General features: G+C 55.7%; 1 protein-coding gene across 2 annotated transcripts; it reads left to right on the forward strand.

Moving 5' to 3' along the window:
• Positions 1–625: 625 nt before the first annotated feature.
• LOC138764467 (fap1 adhesin-like) lies at positions 626–22,191 on the forward strand. 2 transcript variants are annotated; one of them, XM_069940434.1, is made up of 4 exons: positions 626–691; positions 5,214–5,338; positions 10,583–10,635; positions 12,345–22,191. In XM_069940434.1, the coding sequence occupies exons 1-4, from the start codon at positions 680–682 to the stop codon at positions 20,939–20,941; spliced, it is 8,787 nt and encodes a 2,928-aa protein (XP_069796535.1). In that variant the 5' UTR covers positions 626–679; the 3' UTR covers positions 20,942–22,191. The 2 variants fall into 2 exon arrangements, with proteins under 2 accessions (XP_069796535.1, XP_069796534.1); XM_069940433.1 differs by lacking the exon at positions 626–691 and adding an exon at positions 1,361–2,207.
• Positions 22,192–23,101: the final 910 nt, after the last annotated feature.

Consider the following 23,101-nt stretch of genomic DNA (forward strand, 5'->3'; position numbering starts at 1 on the left):
AGTTTGGTCACAGACTATAGGAAAGATATCGAAGGCACAGAGACAATTTACTAGGACGTTGCCCAGACTTCAGGGAAGGAGTTACAGGGAAAGGTTAAACACTTTAGGACTTTATTCCCTTGAGCGCAGAAGATTAAAATTTATGAGGGGGATGGGCAGATTAAATAGGCTTTTTTCCACTGAGACTGGGTGAGATGCAAACCAGAGGGCTCGGGGTTAAGGGTGAAAGGGGAATTTCTTCACACAGAGAGTGTGGAACGAGCTGAGGTGGTGAATACAGGCTCAATATTCACTATTCAGAGGAATTTGGACAGGTACATGATGGGAGGGGTGTAGACTGGGTGCAGGTCAGTGGGACTAGGGAGAATAATAGTTCAGTGCAGACTAGAAGGGCTGAACGGCCTGTTTTCTACGCTGTAATGTTCAGGGGTGTTTGGTCAATATTAAATCTCGCCCATTCACAAAGGCTGTTCACCTGGCCCCAGTGCCGCCCTCTTCGGGTCAGCGCGTAACACTGATCTCTGCTCGGATATTTTCACCCCACGAACACTCGCTAGAGGGCAGGTCTGACCACAATCCTCACCGTGATGGACCGGGACAGCGGCTAAAGTTTTAGACATGGGCGGAGAAGGGCTGACGGACACCGGGGAATGACTAAAGAGCTGGAATATACGAGGGAATGGTCGTTGAGGTAGGTGTGCGAGGGAGGTCGGGATTTCAGAGACAAGGAGGGGTGTGGGGGACCCGAGGGGGTGAGAGAGACAGGGAGGGGTGTAGGGGACCGGAGGGGTGTAGGCGACCGGAGAGGGTGATAGAGACGGAGGGGTGTCGGGGACCGGAGTGGTTGACAGAGACAGGGAGGGGTGTAGGGGACCGGAGGGGGTTATAGAGACAGGGAGGGGTGTAGGGGACCGGAGGGGGTTATAAAGACAGGGAGGGGTGTAGGGGACCGGAGGGGGGGGGGGGTGACAGAGACAGGGAGGGGTGACAGAGACAGGGAGGGGTGTCGGGGTCAGAGGAGGTTGTCGCATTAGGGACTGGTTGGGGCACAGTGGAGTTGTGAGAGTTGGTAGAAGAGGTGGGGGGTTGGAGAGGGTGGAGCCTCCATTGTAAAGGGAGGCGTCGCGGATGGTACACGCCTGTTCAGGAGTAGCGTCCGTCTGTCATCGGAGGGGGAGAAGGAGCGGGGGGGGTAGAGGGGGAGGGAGCGGAGGAGTAAGAGGGGGAGGGAGCGAGGGGGGAGAGAGCGGGGGAAGAGAGCGGGGGGAGAGGGGGAGGGAGCGGGGGGGGGGGGGTGGGAGAGGGGGAGGGAGCGGGTGGGGTCGGCTCTAAGTTCCCTGCCCCAAGGATCCAGGCGTCAGTCTTCCAGGGCGGCGGAGTGGGGAGCAGGGCGAGGGTCCGAGATGGAGGCGATGGCGAGACAGTGGGGGCTGGGGACGGAATCGGCGCAGCTGCGAGAGCTCAACGAGCGCCTGGAGTCGTACCTGCAGAGGGTCGCGGTCCTCGAGAAGGAGAACCGCTCTCTGCGGGAGCACATCGAAGCGCTGAAGCCCGAATTGGACAGGGGGAGGCGGAAGGAGTTGGAGGGGCTGCTGGCGGCGGTGAGGCAAGAGCTAGCGGAGGGCTGGAGGGGGGCGGACCGCGCGGTCCTGCAACGGGACTCGCTGCTGGAGGAGATGCGCCGGGTGTCCGAGGAGTGCTTGCGGGAGGCTCGCGTCCGCTCCGCGGCCGAGATGGAACTGGACGAGAGGCAGGGGTGGCTGGAGGAGGAGCAGGAGGGCCGGGAGGAGCTTCAAGGCCAGGTGCGGAGGCTGCAGGAGGAGCTGGGGCAACTGGAAGCGTCGCAGAGGCAGGAGAGGGGCGCCCTGCTGAAGGAGTTGGCGAGTGGCGCGGAGCGGGGCGTCCGGAGCGCCGCGGCCCCCGCGCCGGCTCTCTCTGCTCGGGATCTGGAGTTCTGCCTCGGGGAGGTGGGCCTGCGGTGGACCGAGGCGCGGGAGCTTTACCGCGAAGAGCTGGCCAGGGTGGAGCGGGCGGTGGTGGACACCGACCTGCAGCAGGAGGCGATGAAGGAGGAGACGAAGAGCCACCGGCTGCGGCTGCAGGCGCTGCGGGGCGAGGTGGACGGACTCAAGGAGAAGCGGAAGCTGATGGAGGAGAAGCTGCGGCAGCAGAACCGGGCGAGGCAGCAGGAGATGCAGCAGCTTCAGGTTGGCGGACACTTGTTGGGCAACACTTGTTCAGGAGTGAGGGGCGAGAGGATGGGGAGAGGCGGGGAGGATGGGGGTGGAGGGGAGGTGGAGTGAGGAGAGAGGTGGGGCGAGGAAGAGGGGGTGAAGGGCGAGGATGGTGGGTGAGGATGGGAGGGAGGGGCGGGGAAGGGGGTGAAGGGCGAGGATGGAGGGGTGAGGGATCGCCTTGAACAGCGAGGGTGTGTGTGAGGGGAGAGGTGGGGGAGGGGTGCGGGCGAAGGGGCGCACGGCGGGCGTTGGAGCGCGGGCAGGGCAATGGAAGGGGGGCGGCGGAGCGAAGGCAGAGAAATTTGGCACTAAACTAAATTTCGCGAGATAACCGGCCGGCGGAGGCTGACTGAAGCGTTAACGTTGTCTCCGCGACCGGGGAGAGCTCCTCACTCAAGACCCAGCGCTCACACCTCCACCGGAGTGAACGTAGCCGGCCGTCCCTCGGTATGGGAGTCCCGGGGAGGCTGGATGAAGGATAGAGCGAAGGAGAGGAGAAACGAGTGGGAGAGAAAGAGATGAAAGTGCCCCCGCTCCTCTCTGGCCATCGCCCGGCTGCCTCCAGTTAAAGGCGTTACCCGGGGTCCCGTTCCAACCCCCTCAGACCTGCCGTAACCCGCTCTGAGTCCCGCTGAATCAACCTGCGGCAGACACCCAGAATTCGTGAACCCAGAGGGAATATTTGGGAGGGTGGGGAAGGAGGGACTCAAGGCAGAGGGGTCCCGAGGTGCAGAACTCGGGTCGGTCCGTTAAACCAGTGGTTCACAACCTTTTTTTTCCCAACTCGCATGCCACCCCTTACTAACCACAGAGCACTGGCATTGGATGTGAACGGAGAACCACTGCCCTAAATAAAGAGAGCTTGGAGTTGAGAGATGGGGGAGATTTGTGGCAGTTGCACGGGTTCCAGGGAGCCCATTCTGGGAGTTGTGCGCACCATTGAATTCGATCTGTACCAGTGGCTCTCAATCTCTTCCACTCCCCCCCACCCACTCATATACCACGCTTCAGGAAGGGCAAACCAGAGGTCAAAGGTGGAGAGGGTGAGCACATTTTAAGTTCTTGAGAGTCACTATCTCGGCGGGGGGTCTTTCCTGGACCCAACACACGATTGGCCTTTACTTCCCCCGACACCAGAAACCCTGGCAAATTTCTGCAGATTGTGTGATGGAAAGTGGGTATCACAAACACCCCCTGAGGGTAAAGCCCTGCAAACGGTGGTGGACCCAGCCCAGGACATCACAGGCAAAACCCTCCCCACCATCGATAATGTGGGAGAGCAGCAGAGATCACCATAGGCCCACCCCTCCCGGCACACGCTCTGTTCTCGCTGCTGCCTCGTGAAAGAGGTGGCGGTGCCACAAGACTCATCCCCACTGGGTTCAAGAGCAGCTGCTCCCCCTCCACCGTCAGACCCCTCAACACAAACTCAATCAGTGACTCATTTATAACCATATAACAATTACAGTACCGAAACAGGCCATCTCAGCCCCTCTTGTCTGCACCAGTTTAAGTGAACTCCTCTACTCCCTGTCCATAACCCTCCAATCCCCTCACATCCATGCACTCATCCAACCTCCTCTTAAATGACAAAATTGACCCTGCTGCAACCATCTCTTCTGGAAGGTCATTCCACTCAACCACCACTCTCTGAGTGATGAAGTTTTAAAGGCTCTTTATTGATATTCTGTCTGTAATGCATAGTTTGCCCGTGCATGTTGAGTCAGTAAGTGGTAGTTCTGCCTTGTCAACAGGAAAAAGAATCTCAGGGTTGTATATGATGTCATGGAGACACTCTGACAATACATCTGAAATCTAATCTAAATCCCTCACCAACCAGACCACCTATGCCACAGGCACTCTGTGGTTAGTAAGGGATTACTTAAAGAGGTCGGTCTGTGAGTAGAGAGAAAATAAACATTGAGAACCACTGGTCTATGCCATTGGGCTGATTCCTGAGATGGCCGGGTTGTACTGGCTCAGAGACCCAAGGAATTCGATTTATATTCTTCAGATTTTAGAAGAATGGGAAGATGATCTTATTTGGACAGCTATCATTCTGAGAGGGCAGATATTTCCACTATTGCGATTGAGCAGACAGTGTAAGGATTAGGGAGGGGACATTTAACTCTGAGGTGGGTCCAAACTTCCCTCAGATGGCAGTGAATGCCTTGAGCCCCGTTGCCCCTCCCACCCACAAAGGGAACATCTTTCAAGAGTCAAATAGATAATGAGGATTGGGGTGAGGGGTGGCAGGAGCTGACCAATCCCTCTGAGTGGGGGGTCTCTCTCCCCTCCATCAACGTGATCTCCCGGGATCATTGTCTGAATAGGGGGAGCATTATCGTCGAGGACCCCTTCCACCATGCACACTGCATTTTCAGCTGCTCCTGTTGGGGGAAGAGATCCAGGAGGATCTTGCCCACTTCAATCTTCTCAGCAAGTGCAGTTGCTGTTGCCTGTTCCTGACCAGTGAGGAGATGTTGAGAGTCCACCATAGGTCACTAGTTAAGTGAACTCCAAGGAACTTAGTGCTCTCCACTATAGAGTTGTTGATGTGTAATGGAAGGTGGAGGGTCCCAGTCCTCCTGAAGTCCAGGATCATCTCCTCCATCTTGTCCACGTTAAGACTCAGGTAGTTGCACTTGCACCTTTTAATGAGATTTCCCACCTCATCACTGTAGTTGATGAGGCCAACGACTGTCACATCATCTGCAAACTTCTGGACGTGGCCATGCAGTTGTGGGTCAGTAGCATGAACAGGAGTGGGCCGGGCACCCAGCTCTGTGGCACGCCAGTGCTCAGTTTGATGGTGCTCGATGTTCTGCTTCTGATCTAGACATACACTGGTCTTACTGCTGGGAAATCCAGGATTCAGTTCGAGAGAGGGGTGTTGAGGACGGCTTCTCCCCAGCCTCTGGGGAATGATTGTGCAATCAGGTGATGATAAACTTGACTCTGACCTCCCTCCTCCAGACCACTGTGGGAGACCTGGAAAAGGTGAAGGAGTCCCTGACAGCCAAAATGGACCAAATCCTAGAGGACCAGAGACACCTGATGCAGATGAAATTGGCACTGAGTCTCGAGGTGGCCACTTACAGGTATTTAACTGAACCATGCATGGCGAGATCTCTCCCAAAGGATCCTGCTGCTAATCTGGCCCATCTGAACCACCTCGTAACAGAGCAGCGGCAGCAATGTGGGCCATCCATCCCAGCCTGTTGCAGGAGGTGTTTGTGGTGGTCAGTGGTTGGGGTGGGGGGGGGGGGGTTGGAGCACATGTAGATGGAGGCAGAGAAGAGATGGGCAGAAACTCATCATTCTGGGAGGACCCAGCTAGTCACTTCTGTGATTATGTAATGGGGGTGGAGGGGCATGTGTATTAACATTGACGACTCCGGTTTCAGTTACCCTCTACCCTTCCCCATCTTCTTCCTCCTGTCCCCTTTTCTCTCTTTCCCTCAGTCCCCTTTCACAGAGCCAAAATCAATTCTCACCTCTCCTCTTATAATATCCGATTAACACATTTCGTTGTTCTGGACCCCTCCTCTTCCCCCCCCCCCCACAGTATAGAGGATGTGATGATGAAATGGGGCAGGGCGTATTATACTGACTGCTTGCTATTGGCTATGAGTGTAGAGATACGGCACCTACTGGTATAACAGATGGAGATGCTTTCCCACTGGCCAGCCATAGCCAATAGCAAGCAATCAGTATAATACGCCCTACCCCATTTCATCATCACATCCTCTATACTGATCTTTGCAATGGAATCGCCTCAAGGTGGGACCATTTACAACAAGAAGGGTTGCAGGGCTCCATAAAAATGCTGAGAAATTCAGTAGGCCATGCAGCGTCTGTAGGAACGAAAGGGTAGCCAATACTTCAGGTCTGAGCCTGTGGGAGCAAAAATCAGGGGGAACTCTTGCTGGACCACTCTTGGAGTGTTGTGGGTGGTTCGAGTCACCTGGTCACAGAAAGGATGTGGCAGCTATGGAGATGGAGCAGAGGAGATTCACCAGGATGTTGGCTGAATTGGAGAATGTGGCTTATTTGGCAGGGTAAGCAGAGTGAAAGTTTTTCTCTGGTGCTCAAGAAGGATGAGAGGGGACTTTATTGAGGTCTACAAGATTATGAGAGGCATGGATAAAGTGGATAGCTGACACCTTTTACCCAGGGCAGGAATAACAAAAACTAGTGGACAAAGTGAAGGGAGGAAAGCTTAGGGGAGACATCAGAGTTAAATTTTTTTTTACACAGAGAGTTGTGGGTGCCTGAAATGCATTGCCAGGGGTGGTGGTGGAGGCTGGAACATTAGGAACATTTAAAAGACACTTAAATGGTGCAAGAAAAATAGGGGTTGAGAGTGTGAGATAGGGAAGATTTAGATTGTTGAGTAGGTTCACATAGGTGGGCTGAAGAGGATGTACTGTGCTGTCGTATTTCCATGCTCCAATGCCAACGGGTCCGCGGCATATAAGTAGCACCAGGATTCTGTGTTGGAGGGCAACCTCGATGCAGAGATGAGGAAGAAGGACTTGGGGGGGCCTGTGCATGAATCACAGAAGATTAGTTTGCAGGTGCAGCAGGTCGGCAAGAAGGCAACTGGAATGTTGGCTTCCATTGCTGGAGGGATTGGATTTAGAAGCAGGGAGGTTTTGCTGCAACTGGACCTTGGTGAGGCCCATCTGGAGAACCAGGTACAGTTCTAGTCTCCTAACTTGAGGAAGGATGGAGTGACTTTGGAAGCGGTGCAGGGGGGGGTCACCTGGTTGCTTCCAGAGATGAGAGTGTTAACCTATGGAGAGATTGAGTCATCTGGGACCATACTCACTGGAATTTAGAATGAGAAAGGATCTTATAGAATCAATAAGATCAATAAGGCATCAATAAGATAGATAAGTTGTTCCCATTGGTGGGTGAGGTGAGAATGAGGGGACAGAGCCTCAAGATTCAGGGAAATAGATTTAAGACAGAGATGAGGAGGTACTGCCCATTGAAGCAGTGGATGGCAACCTCAGTAAATAGATTTAAGACAAAGTTGGATAGATTTTTACAATATTGGGGGGAATTAAGGGATATGGGGGAAAGGCAGGTGGGTGGGGATGAGCCCGTTATCAGATCAGCCAATGAATGGTGTAGCTGGCTCGACAGGCCGAATGGCCGCCTCCTGCTCTTATTCCTGATGTTCGTTGTTGTCCTGCATCAGCTGTGGTGTGGAAGGGGACTATTGAAACTGCAGGGGTTCCCCCTCGCTCTGAAGTTCCCTGGGGTCTTTTCCCCCCAATCCTTTTCGAAGACCAGTTCGCAGCGGGGTCCCCTCCGCCTGCCCCCTCCCAGCGTCCGGCGCCCATCACTTCTGATGCTTTCTTTCGCGGGGACGTGCGCGCTGGCCGCTCGTCCTTGGTGTTCAGAGTCCAGGGTTTAAATGGTTAATGTGTCCGCGGTGGGACTGTGGGGGGGGGGGGGGGGTGGAAGCCACTCCCGTCGATGATGTAATTCCCCTAGACTGGAGAATAGGAGTGAGGTCATTGGTGGCAAATGTGAGGATCGCTTCGTGGAGAGAGGTGGGGGGTGGGGGGGTGGACCCGGGGCACCTTTTCAAACTCGAAGCCTTTCACAGCGATGAGACCTGGGAATGTTTGTTTGAGCGTCTCTCATCCGCCAGGAATAAAACTTGCCGAATTCTTTTAACTGACATGTGATACCGAGACAGAGAAAACAGGCACTCTCTCTCCCCCCACCCACAGACACCCCCACCCACACTCGATCACTCACAGACACACACTCACTCTCACACAGATTCTCAAATACACACAGATACCCAAAGATAATCTCTCTCTCATGCAGGCAACGCACACACATAGGGGTATGTCTATCATGTGCGCTCCCACACACCCTCTCTTTCTCATGCGCACACCGCCCCCCCCCCCCCCACAGTCTCCCTCGCAAGCACATGCACACTCACACACACACACAGATAAAGCCTCTCTCTGTCTCATACAGAAAGTCTCTCTCTCACACACACACACACGTGGGCCAGTGAGTCACGCTCGGCCTCCACTCGCTGTCTCTGTGACCCACACGCCGGAGCCGGACGGGTTATTAACACCACAATAGAACGGCCCTTCAAAGGGCTCTTGTGCCGGCTGCGCTCGCACCATTCAGCACAGATTTACTCTCGATGAATGACTCCCAGAGTCGCGCTCAAACCATCTTCCTCACATTCAGCCGATCCGTCCGTGTACAGTTCCCCTAAGACGGAGTCGGGGAGGGGGGGGGGGGGGGGGGGGGGAAGCGGTGACCAGCATTCTCCACCCCACTCCCCTCCTCCTCATCTCTCCGTCCCCTCTCCCTTTCTACTCACCTTTTCCCCCCTTCTCTCTCTCCCCCTCTCTTTTTCTCTCTCCCACTCCCCCCCCCCTCTTTTCAAATCTCATGAGAAATGGTCCTATCAACTAACTCTCCCTGGAACCCAGTGAGGGTCTGCGCCGAGGGTTCGAACCCAGCATCTGAGGACCCGTTTATAATTTAAACAATCAGCACGGTAACAGGCCATTTCGACCCATGACAAAACCCGGAACGTTTCGAACTGTGGGAAGAAACTGGAGACCACCCCTCCCCCAAACCCACCCCTGGGAAACCACACGCAGAATCGAGGAGAATCCCTTTCCAGGCACTGCGGGATTCGAACCCCTTTCACGATCGATCGCTGGTGGCTGTGCCAACGCCCATCATCAAAAATAAGGCTCCATACTGCTTTTTGCCACAATTTGTCGGGGGGGGGGGGGGGGTTTCTTTGCAGGGGCTGTGAATGTTGCAAACTCTGGAGAAACTCAGCCGGTCTCGCAGCGTCCATGGGAGGCAAAGATATGACTGACGTTTCGGGCTTGAGCCCTTCCCCAAGGTGGAAAAAAAAAGTTAAAGGCTGGGGAAAGAAAGGGGGTTGGGGGGGGGGGGTGAAGAGGAGGGGTCCAGATCAACGAAATGTGTTAATCGGATATTATAAGAGGAGAGGTGAGAATTGATTTTGGCTCTGTGAAAGGGGACTGAGGGAAAGAGAGAAAAGGGGACAGGAGGAAGAAGATGGGGAAGGGTAGAGGGTAACTGAAAACCGGAGTCGTCAATGTTAATGCCATCCGTTTGGAGAGCGCTCTGAACCGTCGGTAATTTTGCTTTCCCTCCGATGAATGCTGCGAGATTGGCTGAGTTCCTCCCCGCATTTCTGGGCGTTGCCATTGGCAGGGTTGTAGATCACAAGGCAGAGGGACAAGAGTAGGCCCGTCGGCCCATCCAGCCTTCCCCGCCATTCTGATCCATCCTCCCGCTCTGCCCTGCTCCCCGTAACCCTTGACGCCCTGTCCATCTCTGCCTTAAATCCACCCGGCGGGCCTCGCTTCCACAACTGCCTGTGGCACCATCTTCCACAGACTCGCCACTAAAGAGATTTTTTCCCGCATCTCCGTTTTAAATCGACGCCCTTTTATCCTGAAGTTGTGCCCTCTTGTCCCAGACTCCCCTACCATGGGAAACATCCCTGGCCACTTCTGCTCTGTTCAGGCCTTTCAGCCCTCAATATGTTTCTATAAGGTCCCGTCGTCGTCGTCGTTCCCCCCCCCCCCCCCCATTCATCCTCCTGTACTCCGACCAGTCCAAGAAGTGACAATTGTTCCTCATGTACTAACCCTTTCATACCTGGTATCATTCTAGTAAATCTTCTCTGAACCCCCAGCACATCTTTTGGTGCCCAAACGGAACACAGTCTCTCCAAGTGAGGTCTCACCATGGCTTTTTGGAGCCTCAACATCACATCCCTGCGCTCTGAAATGAACGCCAACACTGTATTCCCCTTCTTCACAACCTGGGGGGTCAACCTTTAGGGAATCCTGCACCAGGACTCCCAAGACCCTCTGCACCTCAGAATTTAGAATTTTCTCCCCATAGTCTGCCCATTTATTTCTTCGACCGAAGTGCATGACCGTGCCCTTCCAACACCGTATTTCATCTCCCATCTCTTTGCCCTATTCAAGTCTCTGCGGCCTTTTGAATATCTTCAGCACCACCTATATTGGTATCATCTGCCAATTTAGCCATAAACCCATCCATCCCATAATCTAAATCCTTTATATACAACAAAGCGGCCCCAACACCGACGCCGCCCCCCCCCCCCCCACCCCCACACCGCGGAACGCCACTGGTAACTAGGCTACTAACACCTGTGTTTGGGGTCTCTCTATGCATCAGTTGGTCTGGAGGGCCTGCAGGCGGTGAAGGAGATGGGACAGATTTGAGCTCAATGACGTCTGTTTTTTTTAATATCTTCTTCCTCTCTCTGGCTCACGCAGAGCCCTGTTGAACAGCGAAGCGGACAGGATGAACTTAGCGGCCGGGTATCGAGGTAAGGGAGTCGGATGCTCTTGGTCTGATTGCGCCTCGCGTGGAACCTTAGACCAGTGGTTCTCAACCTTTGTCTTTCCATTCACATCCCACTTTTAAGTAATCCCCGTGTCATCAGTGCTCTGTGATCAGTTAGGGATTGCTTAAGGTGGGGTGTGAGTTGAAAGGGAAGATTGAGAACCACTGCTCTCGACCCAATTGTCACTGAAATATTTTGCTTGAGAAAAATTGTCGTTGACGCATTTCCTTTGGAGATCTGAGACCGTGCATGTCAATGAGGGACGATTTCAACAGTGGATTTCACACCCTTTCTTCCCATTCACCTCCCACCTTTAAGCAATCCCCAACTAATCACAGAGCACCGATGGCCTAGGGATTACTTAAAGTGGGATGTGAGTGGAAAGAAAAAGGTCGAGAACCACTGCCAGAGACTGACGGCAAAGCCTTCGTGTAGGGACCATTCAACGATAGGGTCTTCCACCTGGGCACCCTTTAACCGGATGGCATTATAATCGATTTCTGTTAAACCTTCCCCGTCTCCTTTCCTCCTTTCCCCATTTCCCTCCGTCCCCTTCCACAGATGCAAAATCAAGTCTCACCTCTCATCATATCCATTAACACCTTTTTGGCTATTGGTCTGGACTCACCCTCCCCTCATCTCTTCTGCAAATAAGACGCCTGCCTGCTTTTTGCTCACCTCTTCCTCGGGCCCGAAATGTCCATGTTTTTACCTCCTGTGGACGCTGCCAGACGGGCTGAGTTCCTCCAGCATCAGTGTGTGTGTGTGTGTGTGTGTGTGGTGGGGGGGGTCGGGTTAAAGGAGAGCACCCCCCACCTACCTTCTTCCTACGTCCGTGGAAGGAACGGCCAGAGGGAGTGGCAGAGGCAGGGGACAACTGTGGATGAATGGAATTTGTCAGCAGGTTACAGGGCGGCGCGGCTGTGAGCGCGACGCCTTTACAACGCCGGGCATCGGGGATGGGGGTTCGAATCCCGCGATGTCCGTAAGGAGTTCGTACGTTCTCCCGGTGTCTGCGTGGGGTTTCCCCCGGGGGGGGGAGGCCTCCGGTTTCCTCCCACCGTTCGAAACCTACTGAGTGTGTCGGTTAACGAGGTGTAAATTGGACATGGCCTGTATGTCTAAATTTGTTTTGAATGATACCCCTTTAACCAACACCCCCCCGCGGTAGGTTTTGAACGGTGGGAGGAAATCGAAGCCCCCCCCCCCGGGGAAACCCACACGGATACGGGGAGAACGTACCAACTCCTGTCAGACAGCGCGGGATTCGAACGCCGGTCCCGCTCGCTGGCCGCTATGTCTAAATTTAGAAACAGGCCGTTCGTCCCTTCTGGTCCGTGATGAACGTTTGTTTCTGTCTCGTCCCACTGTCCTGCACCCACGCCCCTCAGTCCGTGTACCCGTCCAAATTCTACGGAGCTCGGGTTCACCGTTTCAGCGGGTAGCTCGCTCCGCACTCCCACCACGTTCCCCTTTCACCCTTTATATATCTATATATGTTTAAAAAAAGACAGGTACCAGGATAGAAACGGTTCCGAGGGAGATTGGCCAAGCTGGTTCAGCGGGGGAAACGGGACGGGTAGGGCCGAATAGCCTACTGGTGCGCTATAATCCCCAGTGTGATAGCCATATGGTGCATAATGGAGCCCTGGGGGGGATATCGCTTACTTGTGCTTGTTTGACATTGCCAGACGTCGAGTTGGGATTTCCAAGCGGGAAGGGACCTTCGCGACTGGGGAGCGGCTACATCTGGAGAACTCGAACGGTCAGCGCGTTGGGATCGAGGGAGCGGGACGACGTGGCTGAACCAGAGCCCTCCGCGAGTCGAGGAGACAAGGTCATGGCAGCGGGCACCCCGCAGTCGGCGGCGGGCGGGACTGGGTCAGGTGATGGTACCGGCGCAGGGAAGGAGCCCGAGGAACGTCCAAAGGGTGACCGGGGCCCTGGCATTCCCAGCCGAGATGAGACGGCTCCGAGGGAGGGCAAGGTCCCAGAGACCAAGCTGCTCTCCAAACCGGAGAGACAGCCGCCCCCAGAGACCGAGCAGCCGCAGTTGGATACCGCAGGGGACACTGCCGGGACCCCGCTGGACGCCAAGGGAAGCCAGCCCGCTCCGCCCTTCTCGGCGTCCCCCGCACAGAGTCCCGAGCCGATGAAAGAGGAGCGGGGTGATCGGGAACCTGAGCAGGCGGCCGCCGAGAAGAAACTGGACGGTGACCAGGAAAAGGTGGTGAGGGCGGCCGCCGACGAGCAGAAACCCGCGGGAGAGGTCCTTGGCGAGAAGCCGGCGGCAGAGGAGATCGCGAAGGTCATCGTGAGCTCGGAAGCACCGCGGACTCAGCAGCGGGTAGCGGGGCCAGGAAAGGAGGAGACGGTAGCGCAGGGGGTCCCGCCCGGCGGCGAGGATGCATCGAAGCCGGGCGTGGGTGGAAGCAGCGAGATGGCGGCGGAGGACGTCCCGCTGGGAGCCCAGCGAGAAGGACAGCCCAGTGGGAGCTCCCGGGAGTTTGGGGGAGAGGTGACCGGGGCGGAGGAGCCGGTGGCCGCCCAACGGATCCAGGAAGAGTTGAAGTCCCAGGAGAGAGTGGCCGCGAAGGAAGGATCCCCTGTTGAAGGAAGCTCCAAGCTGCCCGCAGACCCTCTCCCCGCCGAAAGAAACAAGGAGGGGGTAAAGACGGACAAGAGGGAGGATGTTTCGGTGGAAACAGCCGCGGGCTCTGCGAAGGAGAGTCTCCTCGAGGACAAGAAACAGGGAGTGGTGACCTCGATCGCCAACCAACATCTCCCCTTGGGAGGGCTGTTCGGAGTTGTGGCGGCGAGAGAGGAGATAGCGGGGACCAACGCAAGCTCAGACGCAGCGCCGACCGAGCAGCCGGTACCGGAACGGGAGGACGAGACGGCGGCGCAGGAGGTCCTGGATGAGCTGAAGCCGCAAGAAGCCACCGTGTGCGGAGACGAGGGGGGAAGTGGCGAGGGGGCGGTGGAGAAAGTCCCAGTGGGGGTCAGTGAGGCCAAGTCCAGCACTGAACCCGGGCCACAGGGAGAACCGCCCAGCGAGAGCGACCAGGGGCAGGGGGGAGAAGTGGCCGTGACGGAGGAGCCTGACGCAGCCCAACCAACCCCAGGAGAACCGGGGTCCAAGGCACCAATAAAAGAGAAGGAAACAGTGACATTGGGGTCTTCCCCTGAGGACTCTGTTCAGGAACAGCCCGAGGAAAAGGTGGTCCCAGGGAGAGAGACCAGGGAGAAGGTTCCTGGGGAACCGTGTGTGGCGGTTACAGAAGAGGAGAAGCTCCCAGAGGAGAAAGAAGAGGAGGGGAGCCCGGCCGAGGACCAACATGTGTCCGCAGGAGAGGAGTCGGTGAGAGAGGAAATAGCGGAAACCATTGAGAGCTCAAAGGCAGCGCGGACCGAGCAGCCGGTGGCCGGACAGGAGGATACGGCGGCGCCTAGAACTTCGGTGGCCGAGGAAGCGCCTTCCCCCGGAGACTCTGTTCAGAAACAGCCTGAGGAGGAGGTGGTCCCGGGGACAGAGACCAAGAAGGAGCTTCCTGAGGAACCGTGCGTGGAGGAGACGGCGGAGGTCACAGCAGAGGAGAGGTTTGACCAGGATCTGGAAGAGGAGGTGACCCCGGCCGAGGATCAACATGTGTCCGCGGGAGAAGTCATTTGCGACGAGTTGCTGAGAAAGATATCAGAGACCAAAGAGAGCTCAGAGGCAGCGCCGACCGAGCAGCCGGTACCGGAACGGGAGGAGGAGACGGCGGCGCAGGAGGTCCTGGATGAGCTGAAGCCGCAAGAAGCCACCGTGTGCGGAGACGAGGGGGGAAGTGGCGAGGGGGCAGTGGAGGAAGTCCCGCTGGGGGTCAGTGAGGCCAAGTCCAGCGCTGAACCCGGGCCACAGGGAGAACCGCCCAGCGAGAGCGACCAGGGGCAGGGGGGAGAAGGGGCCGTGACGGAGGAGCCTGACGCAGCCCAACCTACCCCAGGAGAACCGGGGTCTAAGGAAGCAGTAACTAAGAAGGAAACTGTGACATTAGCGACCGAGGAAGGGTCTTCCCTTGAAGACTGTGTTCTGCAACAGCCTGAGGAGGAGGTGGTCCCAGGGACAGATACCAAGGAGGAGGTATCTGGGGAACCGTGTGTGAAGGAGACGGCGGAGGTCTCAGCAGAGGAGGAGAAGATTCTCGGGGACAAGGATGAGGCGGGGACCCCAGCTGAAGAACATCATCTCTCCACAGGAGAGGAGTCAGTGAGAGAGGAGATAGCAGAGACCATTGAGAGGGCAGAGGCAGTGCTGACCGAGCAGCCAGTGGCCAGACAGGAGGAGGAGGATGAGACGGTGGCGCCTGGAGCTTCAGCTGCTGAGGAGATAACTTCCCCAGGAGACTCTGTTCGGGAACAGCCTGAGGAGGAGGTGGTCCCAGGGACAGAGATCAAGGAGGAGGTATCTGGGGAACAGTGTGTGGAGGAGATGGCAGAGGTCACAGCAGAGGAGAAACTTCCAGAGGAGCCCAAAGAGGAGGGGACCCTGGCTGAGGAACCTCATCTCTCCGTGGGAGAGGAGTCGGTGAGAGAGGAGATAACAGAGACTATTGAGAGCTCAGAGGCAGCACCGACCGAGAAGCCAGTGGCTGGAAAAGTGGAGGAGGAGGTGGCAGTGCCTAGAGCTTCGGCCGCCAAGGAGATGCCTTCTCCCAGAGACTCTGTCCAAGAACAGCCGGAGGAGGAAGTGGTCCCAGGAACAGAGACCGAGGAGGAGGTATCTGGGGAACTGTGTGTGGAGGAGACAGCTGCAGTCTCTGTGGACCAGGAACTGGAGGTGACCCCAACTGAGGACCAACATCTCTCAGTGGGAGAGGTCCACTGTGAGGAGCCAGCGAGAGAGAAGATAGCGGAGACCATTGAGAGCTCAGAGGCAGCACAGACCGAGCAGCCGGTGGCCGGACAGGAGGAGGAGACAGTGACGCCTGGAACTTTGGCACCCAAGGAAGTGTCTTCCCCTGAAGACTTTGTTCTGCAACAGCCCGAAGAGGAGGTAGTCTCAGGGACAGAGACCAAGGAGGACGTATCTGGGGAACTGTGCATGGAGGAGACGACAGAGGTCCCAGCGGAGGAGGAGAAGATTCTTGGGGACAAGGAAGAGGAGGTGACCCCAGCCGAGGACCAACTTGTGTCCATGGGAGAGGAGTCAGTGAAAGAGGAGATAGCGGAGACAATCGAGAGGGCAGAGGCAGTGCCGACCGAGCAGCTGGTGGCTAGACTAGGGCAGGAGGAGGAGATGGTGGCGCCACAAATTTCGACAGCTGAGGAGACACCTTCCCCCAGAGATTCTGTTCAGGAACAGCCCGAAGAGAGGGGTGAGAAGGAGGTGGTCCCTGGGACAGAGACCAAAGAGGAAGTTCCTGAGGAACCATGTGTGGAAGAGACGGCGGAAGTCACAGCAGAGGTGAAGCTCCCAGAAGAGAATGAAAAGGAGGGGACCCCGGCTGAGGACCAACATGTGTCTGCAGGAGAGGAGTCTGCGAGAGAGGAGATAGCTGAGACCAGTGAGAGCGCAGAGGTAGCGTCGACTAAGCAGCTGGTGGCTGGACAGGAGAAGGAGATGGCAGTGCCTGGAACTTCGGCGGCAGAGGAGGTGACTTTCCCCGGAGACTTTGTTCAGGAACAGCTTGAGGAGGAGGTGGTCCCAGGGACAGAGACCAAGGAACAGGTATCTGGGGAACCATGCATGGAGGAGACAGCGGAGGTCACAGCAGAGGAAAGGTTTGATGACCAGGATCTGGAAGAGGAGGTGACCCCAGCTGAGGACCAACATGTGTCCATGGGAGAGGAGTTGGTGAAAGAGGAGATAGCGGAGACCATAGAGAGCTCAGAGGCAGTGCCGACTGAACAGCCAGTGGCTGGACAGGAGAAAGAGGAAATGGTGGCACAGGAGGTCCTAGATGAGCCGAAGCCGCAAGAAGCCACCATGTGTGGAGACGAGGAGGGAAGTGGTGAGGGGGCAGTGGAGGAAGTCCCACTAGGGGCCAGTGAAGCCGAGCCCAGCACTGAACCTGAGCCACAGGGAGAACTGGCCAGCAAGAGTGATCAGGAGCAGGGGGAAGAAGTGACCAGGATGGAGGAGCCTGATGCAGCCCAACCTACCCCAGGAGAACCAGAGTCCAAGGAACCAGTTACCAAGATGGAAATGGTGACATTGGAGTCTTCAGCAGCCGAGGGTTCTTCCCCTAAAGACTCTGTTCTGCAACAGCCTGAGGAGGAGGTGATCCCAGGGACAGAGACCAAGGAGGAGGTATCTGTGGAACCATGTGTGGAAGAGATGGCGGAGGTCCCAGCAGAGGAGGAGAAGATCCTTGGGGACAAGGAAGAGGAGGAGGAGACCCTGACTGAGAACCAACATGTGTCCACAGGAGAGGAGTTGGTGAGAGAAGAGATATCGGAAACCATTGAGAGCTCAGAGGCAGCACTGACCGAGCAGCCAGTAGCAGAACCAGAGGAGGAGGAGGCGGCAGCTCAGGGAACATCGGCTGCCGAGGAAGCGCCTTCCCTCAGAGACTCTGTTCAGGAACACCCTGAGGAGGAAGTTGTTCCAGGGACTGAGACCAAGGAGGGGGAATCTGGGGAACCATGTGTGGAGGAGACGGCAGAGGTCACAGCGGAGGAGAAGTTGATTCTCGGGGACAAGGAAGAGGAGGTGACCCCGGCCGAGGACCAACTTGTGTCTGAGGGAGAGGAGTCGGCGAGAGAGGAGATAGCGGAGACCATTGAGAGCTCAGAGGCAGCACTGACCGAGCAGCCGGTAGCAGAACCAGAGGAGGAGGAGGCGGCAGCTCAGGGAACATCGGCTGCCGAGGAAGCGCCTTCCCTCAGAGACTCTGTTCAGGAACACCCTGAGGAGGAAGTTGTTCCAGGGACTGAGACCAAGGAGGGGGAATCTGGGGAACCATGTGTGGAGGAGACGGCAGAGGTCACAGCGGAGGAGAAGTTGATTCTCGGGGACAAGGAAGAGGAGGTGACCCCGGCCGAGGACCAACTTGTGTCTGAGGGAGAGGAGTCGGCGAGAGAGGAGATAGCAGAGACCATTGAGAGCTCAGAGTCAGTACTGACCGAGCAGCCGGTAGCAGAACCAGAGGAGGAGGCGGCAGCACAGGGAATCTCGGCTGCCGAGGAAGCGCCTTCCCTCAGAGACTCTGTTCAGGAAAAGCCCGAGGAGAGGGGCAAGGAGGAGGTGGTCCCGGGGACAGAGACCAAGGAGGAGGTATCTGGGGAACCATGCATGGAGGAGATGGCAGAAGTCACAGCAGAGGAGAAGCTTCCGGAAGAGCCTGAAGAGGAGGTGACCCCAGCCGAGGACCAACATGTGTCCGCAGGAGAGGAGTCGGTGAGAGAGGAGATAACGGAGACCATTGAGAGCTCAGAGTCAGTACTGACCGAGCAGCCGGTAGCAGAACCGAAGGAGAAGGTGGCAGTGCAGGGAATCTCGGCTGATGAGGAAGCGCCTTCCCCCAGAGACTCTGTTCAGGAACAGCTCGAGGAGAGGGGCAAGGAGGAGGTGGTCCCGGGGACAGAGACCAAGGAGGAGGTATCTGGGGAACCGTGCATGGAGGAGATGGCAGAAATCGCAGCAGAGGAGAAGCTTCCAGAGGAGCCCGAAGAGGAGGTAACCCTGGCCGAGGACCAACATATGTCCGCAGGAGAGGAGTCAGCGAGGGCAGAGATATTGGAAACCATTGAGAGCTCAGAGGCATCGCCGACTGAGCAGCTGGTAGCAGAACTGGAGGAGGAGGCAGCAGCACAGGGAACCTCGGCCACCAAGGAAGAGCCTTCCCCCAGAGACTCTGTTCAGGAACAGCCTGAGGAGAGGGGCAAGGAGGAGGTGGGCCCTGGGACAGAGACCAAGGAGGGGGAATCTGGGGAACCATGTGTGGAGGAGATGGCGGAGGTCGCAGTGGAGGAGAAGTTGATTCTCGGGGTCAAGGAAGAGGAGGTGACCCCGTCCGAGGACCAACTTGTGTCCGCAGGAGAGGAGTCGGCGAGAGAGGAGATAGCGGAGACCATTGAGAGCTCAGAGTCAGTACCGACCGAGCAGCCAGTAGCAGAACCAGAGGAGGAGGTGGCAGCGCATGGAATCTCGGCTGCCGAGGAAGCGCCTTCCTCCCGAGACTCTGTTCAGGAACAGCCCGAGGAGAAGGGCAAGGAGGAGGTGGTCCTGGGGACAGAGACCAAGGCGGAGGTATCTGGGGAACCGTGCATGGACGAGATGGCAGAAGTCACAGCAGAGGAGAAGCTTCCAGAGGTGCCCAAAGAGGAGGTGACCCCAGCCGAGGACCAACATGTGCCCGCGGGAGAGGAGTCAGTGAGGGCAGAGATATTGGAAACCATTGAGAGCTCAGAGGCAGCACCGACCAAGCAGCCAGTAGCAGAACTGGAGAAGGAGGAGGAGGAGGAGGCGGCAGCTCAGGGAACCTCAGCCGCCGAGGAAGTGCCTTCCCCCAGGGATTCTGTTCAGGAACAGCCCGAGGACAGGGGCAAGGAGGAGGTGGGACCTGGGACAGAGACCAAGGAGGAGGTATCTGAGGAACTGAGCGTGGAAGAGACAGCCGCAGTCTCTGTGGACCAGGAACAGGAGGTGACCCCAAATGAGGACCAACATCTCTCAGTGGGAGAGGTCCACCGTGAGGAGCCAGTGAGAGAGGAGATATCGGAGACCATTTTGAGCTCAGTCAAAGGACAAGATGACCGGATTGACCAGGAGGGAATCCCAGCAGAAGTGGCTGAGCTGGAGGCCCAGGAACTAGTGTGCGGCCAGGAGGGGGGATCTGCCTGTGACGTGGAGGGGGGACTAGCTGATGAGGACCTTCCCTTGGTGAGATCCGCTCCACTCGCCCAGCCCGAGCAGGTTGAAGATGAAGAGAAGTTTGGTGAAAATGAGGCAGATGGCGGGGAGGGGGCAGCCCTTCCCTCAGAGGAGGTCCTGGAGCCTGCTCTCACTGAGGGCATGGAGGAAGAACAGTCCAGATGGGAAGACTGCATGAAGTCGCCAGACGTCCCGTCCTTGGACGAGGACCCTCCGCTGAGGGTCTCTTCAGAGGAAGCTCTGGACACGCCGAGCCAACCCACAGTATCGCCGATTTCAGAGTGCCTTTCGCAGGCCGAGTCACCAGAGGTCACAGGCCCATCCCACACACCTCCCTCCCAAACAAGTGAGGTTCAAGGCGATGCTAGCCCTTGTGAAGAAGAGCATCCCAATATGAAGCCGACGGAGGATGGGCTACCTGGGGGCTCCAGTGAGCCAGGCCCCCGGGATGAGCCTGTTCCTGAAGAGGGGAGTGATTCTGATGGGGCTGGAGGTTTGGCCCTGGAGGAGGGTGGGTTGCAAACAGAAGTGTGTGTGAAGCCCGTGGACGACACCCAAGCCGAGGAAGAGGCACCTGAAACCCCAATCGACCAGCAGACGGGCGAAGAGAACCTCGCCGCTTTGGAACACGAAGATTCACCCAAGGATGTCCAGACTCCAAGCAACCTCTTGCAAGTCCAGGGCGATATACCAGCAGCAACACCTTCAGTGGGTGCATGGCAAGGGGACAGTAACGGAGTGGAGGTGGCTGAGCAAGAGGGGTCACCTGGAGAGGAAGAGGTGGAGGGTCGACTTGTCTCTCGTCTGGAAGCCTCGGGCCCAGGAAATGACAGTAAACCACTGACAGAGGACCAAGAGACATCATCTCTTCAGGGAGAGGCTGACCAAAGTTACAAGGGCCAGAGTGAACCGTGTGGACCACAGGAGGAGTCCAAGGAGGATTCATCCATTGCTTGCCCTCTGGACAAAATTGACTCCAGCATCCCTAACCCAAGAGATTCCGGCAGGGGCTCGGAGGAAGAAGGGGAACCCTGCAGAGGAGAGGAGCTTGGCACATTGAGGGAATCTATGCAGATCTGTGAAGACATAGTGGAACGGGTGACCTCCCCTAAAACCCACCAGCACCTGGAGACCCATGAAGATGAGAGGTTGCCTGGCGAAGATTTCTCGCTGAGTGCTGCAGAGGGAATGGAGGAGGGGGGCAATGGCGGCAGCGTCGACCCGACCCTCTCCCCTCTCCCCCTGAGCCCAGCTCAGGACACCACGCCAGCGGACATCCAGGATCCCCGTCCGGTGATCCCCGCGCTTCCCGAAGACCAGCCAATGAACGGGTTGCATGATTGCTGCAAAACCTTGGGCAAAGGCGAGGGTAGAACGGTGGAGATGATTGCAACTGCCTACCACTACTGCTCGTCTGAGGACGAATAGGTACTTCCCACGCCACGACACTGACAGAGCGGAGTATCCTCTCTTCTCATCACTGGGGCTGGTCACCGTGGTACCAGCAGCCGGAACCCCGCCACCATCCACCTAACATTGGCCTTCAATTGAGGGAAGCTCCTGTGTGTTGACTGGAACTTTAGAACATTAAAAAATCTACAGGCCCTTTGAGCCAACATTATCACCTACTCTACCAACTGCCTGGAATTTCCCTAGTACATAACCCTCCATTTTTCTCAGTTCCATTTATCTAGTCTTTCATATGATCTAATTGTGCCTCTTCCTCCACCACCAGCACCACGACTCCCAGTGTAAAGAACTCAACCTCTTACAACCCCCCCCCCACCCCCGTATTTACCCCCAAGCACCTTAAAACTATTTTGCCCTAGTGTTAGCCATTTCAACCCTGGGGAAAAGCCTCTACACAATCAATGCCTCGTATCATTTTGTACACCACTATCGGGTCACCCCCTCATCCTTTTCGCCCCAAGGAGAAACGTCCAAGTTCACTCAACCCATCCTCATAAGGCGTACTCTCCAAATCAGGCACTATCCTTGTAAATCTCTCCATAGCATCTACATCCTTCCTGAAAAGAGGTGACCAGAACTGAACACAATATTCCAAGTAGGGGGGGTGGCGTCTAGACAAATAGCTGGAACAGCTATCCCATGGTTAAATGAAGCCCAACACATCATATGGCCTTCTTAACAACACTGTCAACCTGTGCGGCAGCTTAAGAGTGTCCTGTGGACAGGGACCCCAAGATCTCCCAGTCCGTCCACACTGCTCAAAGTTCACCCAGTCACATTGCAATCTGCCTTCAACTGTGACCGACTGAAATAAACTACCTCACACTTTTATGGGTTGAACTCCATCTGCCCAGCTCTGCATCCTACCAGCTCTCCAGCACCGCCAACCTTTGCATCATCCGCAAACTAACTAACCCCACCCTTCCATTTGGTCATCTAGGTCATTTCCAAAACAAAAAAATCACCAAGGGGAGAGATCCCAGAACAGATTCCCACGGGAACACCACTGACATCTGATCTCCATGCAGAAAATGAACCCACCATTCTGCGTCCACTAAGCAAAGCCTCCTTACTTTCTGAACAAGCCTTGCTGACTAGCAGCTAGAAATCGTCCCGGTCACCGGACATGTCCTTATTTGCCTTTTTTTTTTCCAAATAAACATTGGTGTGTTTTGATGTAGATAAATAAAGAACAAATTAAGTTTGGAGATTTGTTTCCAGTTTCATGTAAAATTAGAAATGCATCTCACAGGCGGGTGGCCGGCCGGCCGGGTTCATTGGAGTGGGGGGGTTGTGGGGTGGAGGGGGAGAAGGGGAGAGGCAAAGAAGGTGGAACACAGGGACAAGGGTGGGAGGCCCAAGGCCAGTGACATCACTAGGATTGGTGTCACCCAGTGCCGTAACTCATGGAGTCAACCCCTCCCCCACCACAAATTAGCAATATTTGAAAAAATATATAGAATAATACATGATAAATATAGTTGTAAATTGCTTAAATGTAATATTTATTAGATTCTATGAATACTAGCAACAAAATTGTTTTGTAAAATCTTTCGAAATTCAATTACAACCTTATTAGTGACTGAGCAGAAACCTTTTTAAAAATTTTTTTTCTCCTTTTCCTTTAATGACCACTTCATTCTCAAAAAAAGTTCTTGATCTCAGTTCACAAATACTAATCACTGCAATATTGTAGCTAAAGCGCCAAAGAATTTGACAAAAGCAGCAACTATTAAAAGCACCGGCAGCAACAAAAACAACAGCGCTTGCTGGTGCAGGCAAACCCCTGTGATTCGAAGCGTCGTTGTCATTGAGCGATAACGACGGCTCTGGCCGGAGCACATTAGAAGGGTCAAAATGTAAATGAGCAATGAGTTTTAGCCTCGTAGGCATGTTGATACTGGGCTTACGAAAAATGCTTTTGTTATTACGAACGACAGGGTTATTTTTATAAAAAATAATAAATTTCTGCTGAAACACTGCACAAAAATTGTATAGACAGTCATTTTGGTGTCACCCCCTTTAATGGTGTTACCTGGTGTGGTCCGCACTCCCCCACCAGTGATGCCAGTACCCGAGGTGACGATGGAAGCCGTGCTGGGGGGCTCTGAATGAGGG

The sequence above is a fragment of the Narcine bancroftii genome, chromosome 5 (genome assembly GCF_036971445.1).
Source record: "Narcine bancroftii isolate sNarBan1 chromosome 5, sNarBan1.hap1, whole genome shotgun sequence".
Taxonomy (NCBI): domain Eukaryota; kingdom Metazoa; phylum Chordata; class Chondrichthyes; order Torpediniformes; family Narcinidae; genus Narcine; species Narcine bancroftii.